Source organism: Sus scrofa, chromosome 13 (genome assembly GCF_054392235.1).
Source record: "Sus scrofa isolate SSC_HxYL_T2T_F1_AM1 chromosome 13, Sscrofa_HxYL_maternal_Yorkshire_Landrace_v2.0, whole genome shotgun sequence".
Classification (NCBI taxonomy): Eukaryota; Metazoa; Chordata; class Mammalia; order Artiodactyla; family Suidae; genus Sus; species Sus scrofa.
In genome coordinates this window covers 131,696,615-131,717,453 of record NC_139395.1, presented here as the reverse complement: position 1 = coordinate 131,717,453, position 20,839 = coordinate 131,696,615, and the positions used below count along the sequence as shown (strand labels likewise).

The following is a 20,839-nucleotide window of genomic DNA, read 5'->3' as shown; positions in this document are numbered from 1 at the left end:
TCAAGCAGGCCCCTGAAGTCTGCCAGTGCCAAGACTGGGCTGGGTTGGACTTTCTGCTTTACACAAAACAGAAGTGGAAATGGGAGGAAGGACCATGTGAAAGCAGCTTGTAGTTTTCCCAGTGGCTTCTGTTCAGGGATTACAGACTATACCGATATCAGAGGTAAAATAAACTGCTGGCTTTACTGGTCTTTTGGTCTTCCAAAGGGCCCCTTTGTTTCAGTCTCCATGTTTTGTTCTGGCCGTGCCTACAGACTACAGAGGTTCCTGGGCCAGGGATCCAACCTGCACCAAAGCAGCGACTTGAGCTGCTGCAATGACAATGCTGGATCCTTAACCTGATGTGTCATAAGAGAACTCCTCCATGTTTTTTGTTTGTTTGTTTGTTTGTTTTAATTGAGTTTAGTGGTAGATACTGGCAGTTTCTGAGGTTACTCAGCTATTTAAATACTTCATTCTTAAAAAGTGGAGACCGGTGCTGATTTCCACCATTGGGTGATTTGGACATATGACTTCTCATACACACCAAGTAGGATCTTCTAAATGGTCTTGGATGTTTGCCAGGATAATTTTAAGTTTGTTAGTATTCAAAGGGTTATTTATTCAGCCTGATAGTGTGACATTTTCTAAGAAACTGAGAGTTGGAAGGCCCCTTTGTGTTAGCACAGTGCCAGTTTGCTGTGAGTGGCCTCGTTGAGTTGGACCTGGCTCCTGGGATTTCTGTTGACAGTTGCCCGAGTTGTATTTAGGGTGCTCTCTTTTTCTAGGAAAGCTGAAATTTCCCAGCTGATTATGAGTTTCTAGAGATGGACTTAAGTGTAGAATTCACACAAAATTCTTTATCTGTTACCACTGTTTGAAAGGAAGGAATATATATGAGTCCCTGGTCTGAACACTGTGTTTTCTTCTCAGCATTGCTAGATGTCAGCTACAGCAGCCAAATGCTTTTTTGTTAGAGACAGACACTGTTAATTGTTTCAAAATGATACTTCTGTCATGCTTAAAGATGGCTCTAGGACAGTCTATTTGTTTGCCCACCATGAAAAGGAACTAGGTGTAAGGGTTTGCAGCTACCTCACAAACACTGTATTTTTAATGCAACAAATGAAAGAGCTAAATAATGACTATCCAACTGGAGTAGGCTGATGAGTTTGGACCTACCTAAGTTGAGGGTATTGTATGGAGATATCGAAGTCAGCACAGTGTTTCAGATGGTCAGTGATGCTTGTTGTTTATATCTCTGTGACCAACTCTCTTACTGCGTGGCCTGATAAGGAATTGTTTTCTTAAATGTTGTGATGGGTGAAAAACCTAAGGAGTAAGGGGAACCTTTCCCTTCATTCCTTCACAAACTCCAAAAATGAATTCACTCCAAAACAAGCAATAAGTGGGATAACTGAATCTGTGCTAGTCCAAATATGTATTTATCAACCCCAAAGGATAGGGCCCATTAAAAAAAAAAAAAAGAGGAGGGATTCTTTAGTAACTGTTAAACAGCCATAGTCACTTAAATTAGATTTTCTAATACCAAATCTCTTTTCCCCATATATTATCACTCCTCTCCTTTCTTTTTTAAACTAGTTTCTGTTTCTATCAGTTCTTTCTTCTCATTGTGATATCATTTGTGCCTTAGGGAACCTCTTAATCTCTGACTAAAACCAAAATATTCCTGCATTTTTCACTAAGTGAAAATTGGAAATTTTTTCTTTTAAATTTTATCGAAATAACCGCTGGATTCACAGAAAAATTGCAGAGTAAATTTTGAGTCCTGCTTCTTTTTGCTTCTTTACTCTTTCAGTAACACTAGTTTTTCTTCCCCATGTGTGTGGCACTTTTCTTCTTTAGCCAGAATCTGTGTTGGCAGAAGAATCTTGTATGAGTTGTGTATAGTAGAATCTGCTGTTTTTGCTTGCCCAGAACCCCCTTTTCTCTTATTTAACACATACCTGTGTATATTTGGGAGATTATTTGACCTGACCCCCACCTGGTGGGCCAGCAAATAATGTGCCTTACTCTTCATCATTGTGGGGGTGGGCTTAGTAGTGATGAGTGACAAAGTGAACTGGCATTTTTGAGAACCTGTATGAATATTGGGCTTTTCTCTTTTTTCTACTATAGACACAAGGGATTTTGTGAACATGTAGTTGCTAGGAGTCAGCTTTGCTACTCCTTTGATTTATAAATAAAATAACACCAATAGAGTAAGTTAATGACAGGAATATTGATCTGGTTTTGTGTGGATTTAGTGAGTAGATATTATAGGGAGGCAGATTTCAAATTGTTATCAGAAAAAGTCTTTAGTATTGTCTTATTAACTGGTAACTTATTCCGTTGCTGGCAAGATTCGATTAGTAACTGCCCCTATGGCTAGATGATCCCTGCCAAGGATTAGAAGGGATTTATGCCCTGGTGTGTGTTGGGCAGAGTGACATTTTAAACTATTCTAGCTCCAAGAAACCATTTACTACTAGTGGTTAATACTAATACTAATAATATGATTTCTATCTTTTACTATTAATAGTAATATTGCCATTTGGTAAGCATATATTATATGCTATATATAGTGCTAGGCATCTTACATATGCATCCTGGTTAAGCCTCATACTAACCCTCTGTTGATATCCTCATTGATGTGGATTAAAGACCTAGTTTTTATTTTTTTATGTGTATTATTTCAGCCCTCTTAGTAGATTTCAAAATTGCTCTTAAGAGAGAAGCCAGCAGTATGTTTTGTTTTATTCCTTACAGTTGTCACAAATGGGAAAGGATGGAATAGATTCAATGTAAAAATTGTCTGTTCAGTCCTCCACTTCCAAACCTCATCAATGTTATCTGAAAGCTACCACTATGGGAAAGCTATAGGCTGGGTATTTTCTCACCATTCTGTCATCTTAGCATCTGTGTAACCTTGGGGAAGTTATTTAACATTGCTGAGTCTCAACGTTCTCATCTGTATGATGGGATAATAATAGTGCTCCCTCTAATAGGGTTGTTACAAAATTTAGTTAACCTATGCAAAACATTTAAAACATTATTTTTAGTTCCATTTTTTTCTCCTTTAATAATGAGTATTTAATTGTATATACATTTAAATTACTTTAAGGGACTGTTGCTTTTGTTTGTTTGTTTTTTGTTTTTTTGGTGCCACACCCATGGCATATGGAAGTTCCCAGGCTAGGGGTTGAATAAGAGCAATAGCTGCTGGCTTATGCCACAGCCACAGCAGCTTGGGATCCAAACCACACCTGTGACCTACATCACAACTCATGGCAATGCCGGATCCCTGACCCAGTGAGCGAGGCTAGGGATCAAACCCACATCCTCATGGATACTAGTCAGATTCACTTCTGCTGCAACATGACAGAAACTCTGGGGGGGCTGTTGCTTTACTGGAATTCAAGAAGGTACTAGTTAACTTCTTCTTCTTCTTCTTTTTTTTTTTTTTTTTTTTTTGCCTTTTCTAGTGCCGCTTCTGCGGCATATGGAGGTTCCCAGGCTAGGGGTCTAATCAGAGCTGTGGCCACCGGCCTACGCCAGAGCCACAGCAACGTGGGATCCAAGCCGCATCTGTGGCCTACACCACAGCTCACAGCAATGCTGGGTCCTTAACCCAGTAAGCAAGGGCTTAGTGGTTCCTAGTCGGATTTGTTAACCACCGCGCCATGACGGGAACTCCAAGGTACTAGTTAACTTCTTCTTGGTGCCTTTATTGTTATGTAATACATCAGTTGGGAATTTTTAATAAAAAATCGAGAAGAAAATAAATAACTCATCTAATAATTTTGCTTGCATGTGTTTTACCCTTGGATCACTTGAAGGGAAGCCCAGGAAAATTACAGTTAAAGATTGTGAATTTTTAGCTTCGTAGTCACAAAGATTTCGCTATCCTCTTCAGAATTAAAGTGAAGTAGAAATCGAGTTTCAAATGGTCATAATGTGTGTGTTTGGGTGTTAAAAAAGAGAGCTTTCTTTATAGTCATTTTAAAGAATTTTAAATATTGTGAATCAGGTTTTGGACTGCCATGGGAATGTCAGCTTAGAATTCTAGAGGTATTCAAATCTTGCTGATGTAATGGATTTTTAAACACGTTTTAATTACACATTTGAAGTCCTGATTATACCCTATGGATTTATTTGCTTATGAAAAGTCAAATTATGAAATTACAATATTGCAGAACACTTTCTACTTCATCAGATTAGTTTCACCATTCATTCCACAAATGTTAAATTTTGCAGTACTTAGAAAATCTTGATACTACATTATAAAAAGGTACTTAAATATAGATGAAAAAGATAGTTGTTTGTCTTCTTCTTCTTATATTGATGTTAAATAAAAGATGGAATGTTTTTGTTTAAAACCAATTCCTCATTTCCCAACCCCAAACAAAGTAAGTGAATGGCAGTGTGAACAAAGGCTTCCTTTAAATCTGTTATTCAGTTCAAGTATGTGTTAGGGGAAAAATTGTATATAAAACCTAGCAATGGAAAAGGGAATTGTAAATAGAAAAGTAAAATATGTAGAGGAGACAAATATTCTGTGCATTTAGCTTTAAAATCCCAATGGGGAACACTTGTTAGAAAGAAAGACAACACACTCATTAATATAAACATAAATGCCCAAAGAGTAATAGTCTGACATGTTAGTTTGCCACAATAGATTTACCCATTGAAATCAGTCCACCAGTCTTGACCAGCAAGTAGGATCTTAATTTTACCATTGGTTCAATTGTAATGGAATAAAGATTTTCACACAATATCTTAGTCATAGACTTTCTTGGATTGTAAAGGAGCATCAATTCAATGTTGTTGGTTCATAGATAATTAAACTCCTTATAAATGTCATTTCTTCACACAGTTGCAGGGTCTTACATGGAAAAGGGCTCTGTTCATTTTCTATTTAAATTACAAGAAGAGATTATAGAATTGATTAATGAAAACAGCTTATTTTTTGGAGATCAGTTAAAAAACCTAAAGTTATGAGTAGAAAGTAATAAAAGAAAGATAGCTGGCTGGGTTTTCCCCCTTCTTTACAGTGATATGGTAGAAATATAAGGAAAATGCATAACATCCTTTAGTTAGGAAATCTGGTCCCTTCACTTGCTAAAGGGCTCAGTTTAGAGTAAGGAAAGAAAAAATATTTTTGGCTGCAGCTTTAGTAAACAATGAATGATGAAAAATATTGCAGAAATATCTTCAAGAGATCTCACAACTTTGAGCACAGACCTTGTCAAATTTATATTATCTGTAATCCTCCACAAAGCTTGGCAAATGAGTAACCGAGCCTGATTTTGGCAGAAGGAGAGAAGGAAGTACTAGTTCCAGCATCAAACCAAAATTATGAAAAATACCCAACCAACAAAAACCAGTTATTTCTTCTCCTGAATAATAAAGACATCATGTTTGCATATAGGACAGCTTTTGCATTATTGCTCTACGTATAAGAATATATTAAGGAACTCAAAACAGACTGCACATTAAAAACTTAAGGTTCTTTGGTGAAGAATGAAAGAAAACAGTATTTGAGCTTTAAAGAAAATAATCTCATCCACTTTGCTTTTATCTATTGATTCGTTGGATCCTCTCACAGAGCAGGGAGAGGTACTGTGTGAGTTTCACCATGGCAACGATAGCCACGCCCCCAGCCATCATACATGTTGGCCAAAAGAGTGAATGGAACAGCACGTTGGAACTGTAGAGTTTGGTTAGGATGACACTCTTCTGGTTTCCTTCCGGGTCAAAATAGCAGGAGAAGTGTTGGTACTTCTTGAAGTTTTCCATGACAACATTCACCAGGGACATGGATTCTTCAAAATTTTTTCCACACTTAGGTATATAGGAGCACTGTGGAAAATGAGATAAACTGTCACCAGAAGATACTGGGTGTGTGTGTGTGGTATCAGGAGTGGGGTATGGAGGCCAACTTAATGATGTATGAAACAACCGTGATGGTTATTCTTTTTTTTTTTTTTGCTTTTTAGGTCCACACCTGCAGTATATGGAGGTTCCCAGGCTAGGGGGTCAAATTGGAGCTATAGTTGCTGGCCTACACCACAGCCACAGCAACGCCAGATCCAAGTAACATCTGTGACCTACACCACAGCTCACAGCAATGCCAGATCCTTAACCTGCTGAGCAAGGCCAGGGATCGAACCCGCAACCTCATGGTTCCTAGTCAGATTTGTTTCCACTGTGCCACCACAGAAACTCCGGTTATTCTTTTCATATTCAAACTAGTGCCTCCAGAAACCCTAAGAGTTCACCCATAGATTAAAACAATATTTTTAGGTATCCAAATATCTCTTAATTAGATAACTAAGAGATAGGTATTACTCATATTGATAACTGTGATAATACTCATATTGATATGAAATCATTCCACTACTCATATTGATTAAATATTGATTAAAATTGGGTGTCTGCAGTGGATTCTTTTTGCCATAGATAAGCATGATGAGTGTCAATTATTCCCTATTGAACAAACCTTTTCGTGGAATCAGAGTGTCAACCTTTCTGTCTTGTATCTGTCTGCCACTGTCCATGTAATATCAAAAGCTATGAGCTCTTTTAGGGAAAATGGTTTATTCTTATCTTTTGGGATTGGCTTAATTTTTTCAGCCAAATCACCTTGCTAACCTTGCTACTAGTCAAGAAAACAGTTATACACCTGGTGAGTTGCTAAAAAAGAATCTCAGAAATCAGGGAGCCCTCCTGCACTGATGATGGGAATGTAAACTGGTACAGCCACTATGGAGAACAGTTTGGAGATACCTTAGAAATCTATACTTAGAACTTCCATATGACCCCACAATCCCACTCTTGGGCATCTATCCGGACAAAACTCTACTTAAGAGACACGTGCACCCGCATGTTCATTGCAGCACTATTCACAATAGCCAGGACATGGAAACAACCCAAATGTCCATCGACAGATGATTGGATTTGGAAGATGTGGTATATATACACAATGGAATACTACTCAGCCATAAAAAAGGATGACATAATGCCATTTGCAGCAACATGGATGGAACTAGAGAATCTCATCCTGAGTGAAATGAGCCAGAAAGACAAAGACAAATACCATATGATATCACTTATAACTGGAATCTAATATCCAGCACAAATGAACATCTCCTCAGAAAAGAAAATCATGGACTTGGAGAAGAGACTTGTGGTTGCCTGATGGGAGGGGGAGGGAGTGGGAGGGATCGGGAGCTTGGGCTTATCAGACACAACTTAGAATAGATTTACAAGGAGATCCTGCTGAATAGCATTGAGAACTTTGTCTAGATACTCATGGTGCAACAGAAGAAATGGTGGGGGAAAAACTGTAATTGTAATGTATACATGTAAGGATAACCTGACCCCCTTGCTGTACAGTGGGGAAAAAAAAAAAAAAGAAATCATAGGAATATTAATAGTTAAAGAGCTCTGATAAATGATTCAAGTCCAATTCGCATAACAAAGTAACTTTTTCCATAAAGTAAGGGAAAATAAAGCAGAACCAGTTTACTCTTAAGCCAGCAGCCATCTGAAAATTTACATCTTTTCGTTTGATCTTTTCACCTATCTTTCTTGCTATATCCATTCTGTATGCCTCTCCTTTTTTCTTTTTTTCCTCCATACTTATGTCCTTTGATTTCTGTCTTTGTATCTCTTTTTTCCACCCCACCCTGCCCCCTAGCCCTCACCTCTCTATGTCATTTCCCCCTCTATTCCCTCTTCCTGTTCTCCTTTCTCCTTCTCTCTCTCTTCTCTAGATACAGATGGAATTAAATAACTTTTCAGTTTTTATTACTTATTGGTATGTTTTTGCATACATTGTTCTTAATTTAAAAAGCAGTCTCTGAGGAGATGAAATCTTTGTGACCCTCTTCCTTGGTCTGTAAATGAACAGTGGTGAAACTGACATAACAATGAATCTAACTTTTTAAAAAAGTTAGGAAAAACGAAATTTAAGTCACTTCTCTGGGAAAGTGCAGGTCCTTGGTTAACTCTTTCCCCTCTTTATGGTAAAGCTGCTTCCCAGTAGGAAAAAAATTCCTGTCCTTTGTTATACACATTATTAAATGATTAATTTAGCTGATTTGTATGAATTAAAGTGGTTTGTGACATGATCATGGCTAGCTAATGTAGTGTTCTAATGTGAATTAGAAAACTACGGCCTCTCATCAAAAACACTATTATTCTCTGTTGAAAAATTATCATAATACCCTAATGAAAACCCTGCCACATATTTCACTGCTATTCTCAATTTATAAGTTGTGATTTAAATACTTATATCTATGACTTTTACAACATGACTCGTACTCCTAGGATTGTACAGTACATAACTCACATTACTGTATACAGAGACATAGATGAGATGGGCCATTGGTGAACTTTGAGGTATACTGATGGGAGCTTTTAGGCAGGATCCTGGAATTCCAGAACCAATTTAGACATATAGTTCATAGGAAGAAAACATAAAAGAAATGTGATGAGCTTTGCAAATTGAGTATCTTTGAATGACTCTTTCCCCTGACCTTATTAGTGAGTGTACTTGCTTTGTTTGTTGTGCTGGATTATTTGCCTATAAATAGCAGGAAGATTCTCCTGTTAGTTAAAAAGGGAGGATGAGCATGCTGATATTTATCATAAACAAGGCTTAAAGTAAGGTTCCTAATACAAAGGAAGGTTGACACCTACAAATATAATCAGCTGAGAATAAATGTGGGTATACTCACAGATTTTTTATTTTTTATTTTATTTTATTATTTTTTTGTTTTTTTTTTTTGGCTGCACCTGTGGCATGTAGAAGTTCCCAGGTCAGGGAATTGAACCTGAGTCACAGCAGTGACATTGTCAAATCCTTAACTGCTAGGCCACCAGCGAACTCCCAGTCCTAGAGCTTTTAGATTTTAGATCATTCTTTTTTTGGTGGGAGGTATGGGCTAGGAAATACTTAACTTTTGACTCTGCCTGATATATAACAGAAAGGAACATACAAATAATACTTTTATATACACAAGACACTTAAGTACCACTCAAGATTTGTTATTTTTTAAAAAAATTTTATTTTTTTAATTTAATTTTATTTTTATTTTTATTTTTATTTTTTTACCATGGCTATAGGTTATTCTTTGTGCCTAATATATGACTATTTAAACCTAGCAAAACTCTGAGGCAATCATTCAGGGGAAGATTTAGACTCCCATCTCCCATCTTAATCCTGAATTTTGCTAATAAGCCTTTGTGCTTGGCACATTCTCTTAAGTTTTCTTTGGTATTGAAAATGCAGAGATGGCCCCACAGCATGACCCTTCCTTTCCCAGTTGAGAAAACCAGGGTTCTGTCACCTTCTGACTGTCCTTTCCCTTACAGCAAAGATACAGCAGTTGCATCCTCTCTCAAAATCTTGGGAAAGCAACTGAAATTTTCTTAGCTTCCCTTCTAGACTCTTTCACATCAATAAAAGTTATTTTCATTCTTGTGATGGACAGAGGTTTTGAGAAAGTACCTGTTGGGATTTTGTTTAGACATGCTTCACTAGGCATGTGTGAAGCAAAAAGTGACAGGTCTTCACCCTAAAAATAAAAGGCTGATGGGATGTGTGGGGGCAGTAGGAGGGGAGTGTTTGGTTGGATAATCTTACTGAGTGGCCCCCTTTTCCTTATGATGGTAGGAAGACAGCTATCAATTCTCAGGACTACCTTGCAGGAAGTATTTGTTCTTCATTTGTTTTTATAGAAAGGGCAGTGTCTTATTTCAGAGAGGGGTTAGAAGTGTAATGAAATCTAATCAAGATTTATTGTGTGTCTAATATGACAGGTCGTGTGCTGGACATAGGCATGAAAAACAAACAATTTAAAATAAATCATTAGAAATAGGACAAGGGTGGGGGTGATGAAGTGGGACTAGGAATGAGGCTAAAAGGCTCTCACATCACAGAGGTGGGCCACACATTTGCCTTCATAACTCTGAGGTAGTCAGACATCCTGGTCCACAATGCTCTTGAGATGGAAACAAAAACACTGCTCATGTGAAATAAAAATATTCTTGGTTCCAAAGTCAGATGGGACTTTTTTAGGGTCCTCAAACAGTGAATATTGTGCACATATTTATCAAGCATGTATGATGTGCCAAGCTTTGTGTTATATGCTGGAGAAGGAGACATAATCCCTACGTTCAAAGGATGTAGAGACCCCCAGGTGGCAGCCTTGGACTACTCTGGCCCACAAGTGTATTTCAGATTTTTGAGTTCTATTCTGAACTTTTGTGATGGATAGAGGAGGTGAGAGAATCTTTCGGGATGTTATTTTCATTCCCTTTTGAGGCTTCGTGCTCCTTACCATCACTTTTAAAAAATTAAATCCCACAAAATTTAGTTTAGACTTTTTTAGTTTTCATTTCTAATATCTGCTTGATTTTGGCAGGTGTGACTGTTTGAAATGTTTGGTAGAGGAGAGGAAGAGAGTATTCACACTCTGCTGTGCACTGAGGTTTCCTGCAGTATTGAGACAGGTCCCTACAGAGAGGTTTTCATATTCTGTGTTTCCCAGAGCTTTCGTATTTTTTTAAAATGGCATTTCTGCTTGATGTGGTATAGAGGAGAAGCTTAGAAGACCTTGAAAATCCGCTAATGAGTTTCCATTGTGCCTCAGTAGAAACAAATCTGACTAGTATCCATGAGGATGCAGTTTTGATCGCTGGCCTCGCTCAGTGGGTTAAGGATCTGGTGTTGCTGTGAGCTGTGGTGTAGGCTGGCTGCTGCAGCTCCGATTTGACCCCTAGCCTGGGAACCTCCATATGCCATGGTGTGGCCCTAAAAAAACAAAACAAAAAAAACATGAAAAACAACCCACTAGTGAAATAGAAGATGTATAGAGCTTTGGGATTAGTCAATACCAACAAATGCTTAAATCAGGGAGCCCTCAGGTCCATGATGTATCCAGTTAGGCCTCGAGTAAGTCAGATATATAATCTGACCTTGCCCTTCACCATGGTCCTCTTTCTCAGAAATGGAAAGGAGTAGGTTCCTTCTCTACGCTTTTCTTCTTGATGCTCAGTGAAAGCTGTTTTTGGGCACATTCTTCCCTTCATTTCCGCACAAAGCTGCCCTTAGCTATGCTAGAATTCAGTTCACTTCTGGTGAGCACTGACTAAACTTTGTCAAGCATAGAAGCATTTCTGGATCTATGACCTATAGGCAGTTTCAGCAAATGTCTAATAAATATTCCTAAATTTAAGGTGCTAATTATGGGGATATCATATGTCAATTTCTGGGCTATTTTTCCTCTTCTTTTCAGGGTGCACTTCTATTTAGTATCTACTCTGTGTAAACTGGTCTTAAATATACAAACTTGACTGTCGCTATGGATCATGGATAGTTCTGGTCCTTGCTTGTGGCCTTTTACTTGATCCTAAACACCTCTTGGAGTATGAGGGAATGGCATGGATTCTCACCTATTCACTAAAATATACCATCAGAAGGGTAAATACTTCATAGAATTTAGACTTTTTAAAGTTCTTATCTTCACTCTCGCAAGAGGATTCTTTAATGTTTTATGTTTTAAGAGATAGCATGATGAGGTAAAGAGATTTTGATTTTGATTTAGACCTAATTAGGGAGCAAATGTGTGACTTTGGGAAAAAATTATTTCTTTTTCTGAGCTCAGCTTCATTATTGTGAGGTGGAGATAATAGTGTTACCTAATAGGTGGAATTGCTGCTGTAATTAAACAAATGAGTTCATGTGAAATATTTAGTATTATATATATATTACACATTGTAAGCTCTTGATAAAATTTGGCTATTCCTTTAGAAGTAGGGTTTTAGCACATTGTAAGCTTTTGATAAAATTTGGCTATTATTCCTTTAGAAGTAGGGTTTTAGTCAGGATTAAAGGAGATGATATTGTAAGTTCTTAGTAGTGCTGGGTTTAGACTATGTAATAGACACTTAATAAATGTGGGTCCCTCTCCCCCCCCATTTAGATTCTCAACTTCAGTTTATTCCCTTTTATCCTTAAACCAAATCCCATGCCGAGGAACTCAATGCTTACAAGCTTTGATGAAAATCTAGGATCTCTCGGCATTCAAGCTAAAAGCTAAATAAAATTTAGAGCAATGGTTCTGCCACTGTTCAGAGACATTATTAGTTGTTATACTTGGAGGGAGGATGATGTTAGTCATCTAGTAGGTAAAGGCAAGGGGTCCTGCAGTGTTCAGAATAGATCTCCACCCTACCTTCACAGTCAATAAAGAAATAATCCACCCCAAATGTTAATAGTCCCGAGGCTGGAAAATTATGGTCCAAATATGTGTGCTTTCTGGATTTGGGAAACCCAGAAAGCTTCTGAATGGGTGACAAAATGAGAGGTGATGCTGAGTTTGATGTTGTAAATAATTGGCTAATTTATAGAATGTATTCTTCATCTGAAGTAGCTGTCTTCCTTATGACAGTTAGATAAAATACCACATATGTGGTATTATACTACTTACCAAAAGTGGATATATTTTCTTGTTTTGCACAAAAATTCATTTAAAATCCATGCTTAAAGCAGATGGGTATGCTTTGGGGATCCCTGGTGGGTAAACAAGGTTTTAAACTCTCAAAGGAGATCAGCATTGAGAAGTTTAGCAACCATAGTGAATTAATATTCAGCCACTGTTTATGATTCCAATGTCAACCTTTTAGCCAGGAGAGGCAAGGGCCCTTGAGCCTCCTTGCAGCTCCTGAAGACTGTTAGTCTGCCATTTTCTCCATAAGAGCATGCCAGCTTATCAGCTTAAGCAGCTTTAGTTGTAATGTTGACAAGAGCTGGTCACTGAGTTTAAAAGCTAAAGAAAAAGAATATATGAGAGAGTATAAAAATTTAAAAATGAAATACTTCTGGATATATTTCTACAAAGAAGTGGACAGCTTGACTGATATCTCTTTGCCTCCTGTCTTCTTAGATCAGACATTGTCAGGAGTGCCTCATGTATCTAAAAACCATGGCCATTTGTTGGTAACTATGAAAACTACTGTTTTTGGTGAGCTTCAGGGAAGAGTAGCAGGAGGAGAGGCCAAGATAGGGAATAATTTATTTTTTTCCTCAAGGAATATCTCATATATTTCTCATGCTACAGTAAGATCATGGTTTAGTGACATTTTGATATGAAGATAACTGTATTTTCAATGTCTGTACTTCTGATTAAAGGCAGAGGACAGCTATCCAGAGAATGAGTTACTGGGTTAGGAAGGTAAGCCTATTGTTTGGTGTTACCTTTTCCCTGGGAGTGTCTGTTGATTATAGAAGGCAGGATGGAATTTTTGATAGTCTTGCTGAGCTAGGGGCAGAAATATTCATTAGTGGCCTCTCAAGAGGGGGTCCTGATAACTTCCTATTCACTTTGGGTTGAGCTCTTAAAGGTGTCATTAGAAGTAATGGTCAACCTGAAGAAGACAGTTCAGTTCAAACTTGAATATCTCAATTTATGTAGTCAGAATGAGGTGATCACGAATGGCTGGTGTAATTAGGGGCCTGGCAGAAACAAATGGAAATAAGTTTTGGAAAAGATGACATTGTAACATCAACCTAGGCTTAATATTTTATAAATAACTGTTCAGATATGATATTTGACATCTAGTAAAAAATAACCAGACATTATGAGAACATGAAAATAAATAAGAAAAAAAAATTTTGGCACATAGGGGCTTCAGATATTGAAGTCTTCAAAGTAAACTTTAACTACAATTTTACTTATTATGTTGAAGAATTTAAAATAGAAGAGATGAAATATTGCAGAAAATGAGAAATTATAAAATAAGACCCAAATGGATATTCTAGAAATGAAAAATATAACAAGAGAAATTAAGAACTCAGTGGATGGTTTTAACAGATTTGTCAGAGTTGAGGAAAGAATTGAGAATCAGAAGATAGGTCAGTATCTAGAACGAAGCACAGAGAGACAAAAGAAGGGAAAAGAGACAGGAAGACGCACAGGGGATACAATAAGAATAATTAACATATGGCCAGTGGATTCCAAAAAGGAGAGCATGGACAACATTTGATGAGATAATGACTGAGAACCTTTGAAAACTGACAAAGAACATTAAGGAGAGAGGCTTGGGAGCAGTAAGCAGGCTAAATAGAAATAAATGTACACTTTGGCACAACTGTAGTAGTTCAACTGTAGAAAACCAAAGGAAATAACCTTTAATGTAGACCAAGATTACTTTCAAAAAAGTAGCAATTAAACTGATAGCTTATTTCCAAATAGTATCAATGCTCACTAGAAGACAATGGAATGTTTTCAGTGTAGAGAAACAAAATAACAGCCAACTTAGAATTTTATATTCAGTGAGTATATGCTTCAAGAATGAAAATGAAAAGAAAGTATTTTCAGACAAATGAATGCTGAGAGATTTCTTTAGAGAAAATATTGCAGTGAGTGATTAAAGAGTGTTCCTCAGAGAGTAGAAAAATGATCCCAGATGGAAGACCAAAGATAAAGGAAGGAACAAAGAATAAGAGAATGGAAAATCATGGGGACACATCTAAATAGACAGCTACTATATAAAAAAAGAATAACATTATCTACATGAGCTTAAAGTATATGTAGAATAAAAATGATATCATATAACTTGCGAAAAGAATAAATGGAGGTAAAATGTTTTAATGTCCTTGCTTAGTCAAGATTTCAAGTTGTAATCACTAGTTAAACACTAAAAGAATAGCAACAGAACAGATAACTTTCAAGAAAATAGATGGGAAAATGTGGTCACAAAATAATCTAGTGAAGAAAATGTTGGTCTTTTCATAAATGGACTGGGACAAATGACTGTATGAATAAAAAACCCAGACACTTGATCCCTACATAAAAATCAGTTCCAGGCATGTTGTATTCTAAATGTGAAAGGAGAAATAATAGCATATCAAGAAGTCAATTTGGAAGAATGACTCCATGGCCCCAGGGTAGGTAAAGAATTTTTAAAGACAGCAGGACAACCAAACAATTGAAAAAAAAGAAAAGAAAGAGAGTGGAAGAAGAAGAGAGGGGAAGGGGAGGAGGAGGAAAGGGAAGAAAGGAGTGAAAAAGAAAAAAGAAAAAAAATATTGATGAGATTTGGTTGCATTGAAATTAGAAACTTCTTTCATTCAGACATCATTAAGAGAGTGAAAAGGCTAGATTTCAGAAGAAGATATTTGCAATACTACAATCAAGGTAGGTTCACATCTAGATTTAAAGAATTCCTGCGGTTAATATTAAGAAGAAACAATGCAATAGAAACAATTCAGTAGGAAAAAGAGGAAATTGAACAGAAATATATAAAAAAGGATATCAAAATGCTAATAAATAAATGAAAAGGTACTTGATAATGTTAGTCATCAGAATGGCAAGGTTCTGATTTCCTACAGTGCAGGAAATGTTTTATTTCTTTGGTTATATGGGGGATCCTCACAGTGACTTTTTAAGATGGTAATTGTTATTGTAGTAGTCCTCACAGTGACTTTTTAAGATGGTAATTGTTATTGCCTTTTTAGAGAAAAGGATACTGAGGCTCAGAGAAGTTAGATCACATCTCCAAGACCACATAACTAAGTGACAGTGACCACTGAAAAACAAAACAGTTTTATCCTGTGGCTCCCAGGTATATGCAAAATACCTGTTTTTTTGATTTGTATGACTCTACTGCACACTTGCTTTGAAAGAGTGAGTCTGTCTATCAATAGGGCTATGATGTTTATCCTTCTAAATGCAAAGAAAGGATAAATCTTTACTGCTACAAAATGAGAGAATGATTTGACCATCACTTGCACATAAAGTAAATGTTTCCCAAGCAAGAGTCAAGTAGTGTAGTGAGTTCTGTGACTGGATGAGGCAGAGCTTGCTTCCTAGTGGCATTTTCCTTTGAAATGCTGGCACAGGGGAACTTCAGAGAGAGAGAAAGAAATGAGCCAGTGCAGAGCTGTGTGGTGGTGAATGAGATGAAGTGAGCACCAAGCTCCTACCTTCTGATTGATTTTCATCGTCTCTTCTGTGTGGTAGAGAAGGAGTTTTTCACCTGAAGAAGTCAGGTTAACATACACCTGGAGGCAGGGGTACTGAGAGAGTTTCCAGCAGTCTGGACCACAGCTGAAGGAGCAGTTAAATGTTTCTGTGATGGACGCATTCAGCAAGGTGCACTGAGCCTCCTCGGTCCACACACTACAGAGAGACAGGGAGAGTAAGAACAGTTCCAAATGTCAAGGGCAAAGAAGGTGTAATTGCAGGGATCATTTGTCAGCATCTTGACCTGAAGAAACTTCCAAATCTATAATACAATCTTCTTGTTAATGTGTATGTCTTTGAATAGAGCAGCTTTGGGCTAACTACAATGTCGACATAGATAAACTTTGCCTGGCATGTGAAAACTTTTCCAATGACTTCCATTGGATATAGTATCATTTTTTCCAATGCTTGATTTAAGTAAGTTTTTTTTTACCTTATCAAATTCCCTGGTAAGCATAAGACAGCATCTTTTTATGTCACAACCTGCACTCACCCTGCATTTCTACATTGTAAGCAGCTTGCTATGCCCTGGTCCTCACCTTGAAAGTCTGCCCGATTTGTAGTTAGAGATATAAGGGAGAAGGGGATGAGATGGTGAAAGGGAAGAGGGGTTTGAGGTCAAGTGTGACAGATAGAAGGACAGTGATATATTTCTTTACAGTCTTTTTAATAAGGGACAAAACATAACTCTAGTCTTTGATTATACCAGGAGCAATCACTTCTTGCATCCCACTTCACCCTAATTGGTGCTTTACATATATTATCTTCTTTTGTTCTCCCAACAACCTATAGGTTGGGTATTAATTTCTTTTAAAGGTGAGAGAATTGAGGGTCAGAGAAATCAAGTAACATGCAAGGTTACACAGGTAGTAAGTCATGGAAATTATGATTCTACCCAGACTTTTCTAATGTCAAGGCTTATTCCATTGTGCTGTGCTGCTTTTCCACACAGTGGAAAAGAGGCCCTTCTATGCAGAATAACAAATTCCTATCACTGCCCTGGACCTTTCAATTAGAAAGACTAAAAAACAAAACATGTCCGGCTTCCCACTGGTCAGCTTTTCATTCTAAAATATTTATAATTTTATGATCAAGGGTAATATTTGTGATTAGGAAGTAGCACACCCAGAATCAAAATTTTGATTCTGAATGTAAGCTGATTACCATAGTGATCAGAAAAACACAGCATATTTTCTTTGTAGATTAATAGCCTTTCTTTTCTGTTGAACAGTGTTGATAGGACCTCCCTTTTCTATGTCCAGTTTTATGCCAGACCTAGGATACTAGCTCTGACCCCCTTTGGTGTGTGACAAATTATATTTTCCTGGGATGGGGTGGTCAGATTTTGCTTACACAAGGAGGAAAAATGTCTTAGATGGTTCTAAGCAGATGTGAGGATCTGAAAGTGGTTTTGGAATCAGTGAACTCCTCAGGCCTCAGGCATCAGCGCTTTCATTGAGAAAGGAGCACAGCTGAAGGCATCAAGAGAAACAGAGTAGAGCAGCCACAAATGGGAAAGATGAAGCTTTAATTTTAGCAAATTACTGTGTTTCAGCTAGATTTTGCTTCTAAAATGAAAGTATTAATTTAGGTGGTGAAATGAATGCCACAAAATGGTTTGATTCTCTTTTGGATTGAGATCTCAATTTTTCATTTGAAAGGGCCTCGTTTTCTTTAAGCTGACGTACTGTGAGACTTTCCTCATTAGTTTTAGCAATGCTGGGTTTTCCTGTGCTCAAAGTGTTCAATTTATGAACAACAGTTAGCTAGAGATACTGTGTAGATTTATCATGAGGCTTACTCAGAAGGGAGCTCACTGGCCAACTCAGTATTTAATTGCCTCTCTATTCAGTAAACCTAGGGCAAATATTTAAATAAGAAGGGTTAACAGTCTTTTTTTAAATAGTTGTGAGAATTAAGCAACTAATATATGGCAGGTCCCTGGCATGTAATAGGTAGTTTATACAGAGAGTTGTTACTATTATTATGATGATGTAATCGTATTGACAAATATTATATGCCAGGCATTGCTCAAAGTTCCTTTTAGGGAAAAGGTAAGAGAGGACCTCAGGAATGATAAGCTGGGGGAGGGGGGAGGGGAGGAGGGAGAAGGGAATCAAAAGACAGCGTCCCAACCCAATGGTATTACCTTTGCATGTATGAGCGCAGGAGTGTGATTCCCAGCAGAAAGTACATCATGATGGAGCACACCATCATGGCCAGTCCCAGGAGAATGGCTCGGTCCTCTCCTGCTTTCAGTGCTGTGACAGTTTTCCTTTTGTCCAGGAGGTCATGGTCCCTGATTTTTTGGTAAATATTTCTGAGGTTGAAAATAATACAGTCTTACATGCAGTGCACAGTTAACCAGCACACCTCTAGAGAGTAAGTCTCTGCCCAGGCCTTTCCAGGGCATAGAGAGGCCAGGAGGGGCCCTCCAAACCTGTCTGAGTGCAGTTGGATCCCAGCATGTGACCACTGCCTCCCAACATCCACATCCACCTTTGCCCTGACCTCAACCCTGAGTAGAAACAAGCCTCATTTATTTACTTGGGGTCCATGTCTAACTGTAATACTTTTTCCTTTTCTCTAAATCTGAAGAAAACAATCCTTCAGCCCTTAAAATAACGCTCTGGGTTTGTTTCCTTTGCCATCCAGCTGATCATCATTGATTTTTTCTAGCCTCTCTGAATACCTAATGGAGCACTAATTCAAATAAATGGAAACATATCAGGAATCTCTCCATTTAATACCTTATTTACCCTCAGTAGTAATAGAATTTATTCTGGTTAGCATTTTTTCTCAAGCTTAGCATTGCTTCGGGCTCTGTTGGCTTGAGATTTATAAGAAATGTGAAGATGTCCAGAGGTGACTTAGCTGCCTTTTCTTGTTTACTTGAGTGAGTTTAGAAAAATGTCAGTTAAATCAAGGAGAGACTCTAAGTTTGCACAGTTTTGCAAGTATTTTTGCTTTTTATTTTTGAGCAGCAATTTACGGTAGGAAAAAACTGATTGGAGTCACACTGTCTCCTAGTTCAAAACCTGATTTCATGGCTTACCAGCTGTGTGATTTCTACAAATTCCTTAGCCTTTCTGATTCCATTTCTTGCAAAATGGAAATAATGTGTAACTACATTGTTATGTTTAAATGAGATGACATAAATAGGTTATCCAGGAGAATGTCTGACATGAAGTATATAATAAATGTTCCCATTTAAAAATGGGTGTGTGGAGCTATAGATAGCTTCATGACATGGGCATCAGAACATCCAAAATTTTCTGTTCTTTTCCAAAGAATTTCTAAAGCATAGAATGCCAAGGAAGCGAATACTGTAGAAACTGTATGAGTGGAGGAGGAAAAGGCAGAAAATGAAGTGAGAAGCTGCTGGCGTCTCTGGCTGGTTGGAGAAGATACAGAAGGAGTGTGGGAAGGAATAGTTAGGGATTCTGAAAGGGCAGGTGGCCAAGGATCTGGGGGATCTCCTCTAGTTTCTATTTTGAGAAGGGACCTTTGGATGGCAGGGGTGCAAAAGGGAGTAGAAGAGGTGTTGGCTTTTAGGACCTGGAACAGAGAGGAGGACAAATAGAATGCTGAAAATGGAAAAAAAACAAAAAACAAAACCTCTTAGCCATTTTTACTTTAAGCTTCAGACAAAAAGCCAACATACATGAGAGAAACTTCAGATTTTCCTTTTAAATTTTCATCACTAATCACTCTTGCTGCTTGAAAAAGAATTAGAATCGAATGTGGAACTTTGCAGAGGAGGAAGAAATACCTGTTATTTGTTTATTTGTGTGTATATTCAGGGCTTCTATTCAGCTTTGTATTCCAGGATGGCCTTACTGGTATTTACAGTGGCCATACATTCTGGAGGGAGATCTGGTTCATTCTGGGCTGGTTGGTGAATATTTTGATTCCTTATAGAGGTGTGAGAACATCTATATTTCCAAAAGATTTAAAGGAAGAGTATATATTAATGTAGTTATTGGTGTTCCTGTTGTGGCTCAGTGGGTTATGATCCTGATTAGCACCCATGAGGATGCAGGTTCAATACCTGGCATTGTTTAGTGGGTTAAGGATCTGGCATTGTGGCATTGCTATGAGCTATGGTGAATGTGGTTTCAGATGCAGTTCAGATCTCTAGTTGCTGTGTCTGTGGCATAGGCTGGCGGCTGCAGCTCTGATTTGACCCCTAGCCTGGGAACTTCCATATGTCGCCAGTGCAGCCCTTAAAAAAAGCCAAAAAAAAAAAAATAGTTACTGAAATTTAAAATTAACCAATTAGGTTATTATTATTACTTAAAAGTTCTGTTCATGAGATAGTTTAAACAAATCTTAACTCTTTCCTTGAGGAATAGGCCTTTGTAGTAGGAGAATCATAGCTAAATAGAGACCTTTGTTCATCTTTTCATGGCTGAGGCCTACCTGGCTCCTTTCTACTCTCACTCACTCTTGGCCATTTTCCTCCTGGCTAGAAGCTCTTTTTCATTACTCTGTAGCTCCCATGTCCACTGCCTTGGATTAGCTGTCCTGCCCTGCTTTTGACTTCCATAGGCTGGCCACCACCCATCCTCTTAAGTTTCCTTATTCTTTTCTGAGATTTTCTTTGGAAAATGTAAGATTTACATCAAAGCCCTTAAACTTGATCCTCTATGAAACCAAGTGAAAAAAAAAAATCAGTGCCCATTCACAGCTAAAAAGCCAGACTTCTGAAGCAAGTGGAGACTGGCTGAGTCTGAGTGTCTTCAAAGGCTTGCTCTAAATAAATATATTACTTTGCTGTTAATATTTATCAAAGTGTATTTAATTCTGATGGCTGCCATTGA

At 37.7% G+C, this 20,839-nt stretch overlaps 2 protein-coding genes across 13 annotated transcripts in view; one reads left to right on the top strand and one right to left on the bottom strand.

Moving 5' to 3' along the window:
• LOC106505750 (uncharacterized) overlaps positions 1 to 20,839 on the top strand; it is a 742,696-nt gene that overhangs the window by 49,352 nt on the left and 672,505 nt on the right. The gene's annotated exons all lie outside the window — the stretch shown is intronic.
• The window catches only part of KCNMB2 (potassium calcium-activated channel subfamily M regulatory beta subunit 2), a 313,395-nt gene that overhangs the window by 53,688 nt on the left and 238,868 nt on the right, over positions 1 to 20,839 (bottom strand). For 3 of the 5 annotated variants that reach the window (XM_084990362.1, XM_013982218.3, XM_005670002.4), the window contains exons 3-5: positions 18,166 to 18,336; positions 15,977 to 16,172; positions 4,110 to 5,841 (exon numbers count right to left, since the gene is read on the bottom strand). In XM_084990362.1, coding sequence (XP_084846488.1) covers positions 5,557 to 5,841; positions 15,977 to 16,172; positions 18,166 to 18,336 — 652 coding nt within the window. In that variant the 3' untranslated portion in view covers positions 4,110 to 5,556. Of the gene's footprint in view, positions 1 to 4,109; positions 5,842 to 15,976; positions 16,173 to 18,165; positions 18,337 to 20,839 lie in introns of those variants that run through there. The other 2 variants (XR_014824341.1, XM_084990363.1) reach the window with 1 other exon arrangement.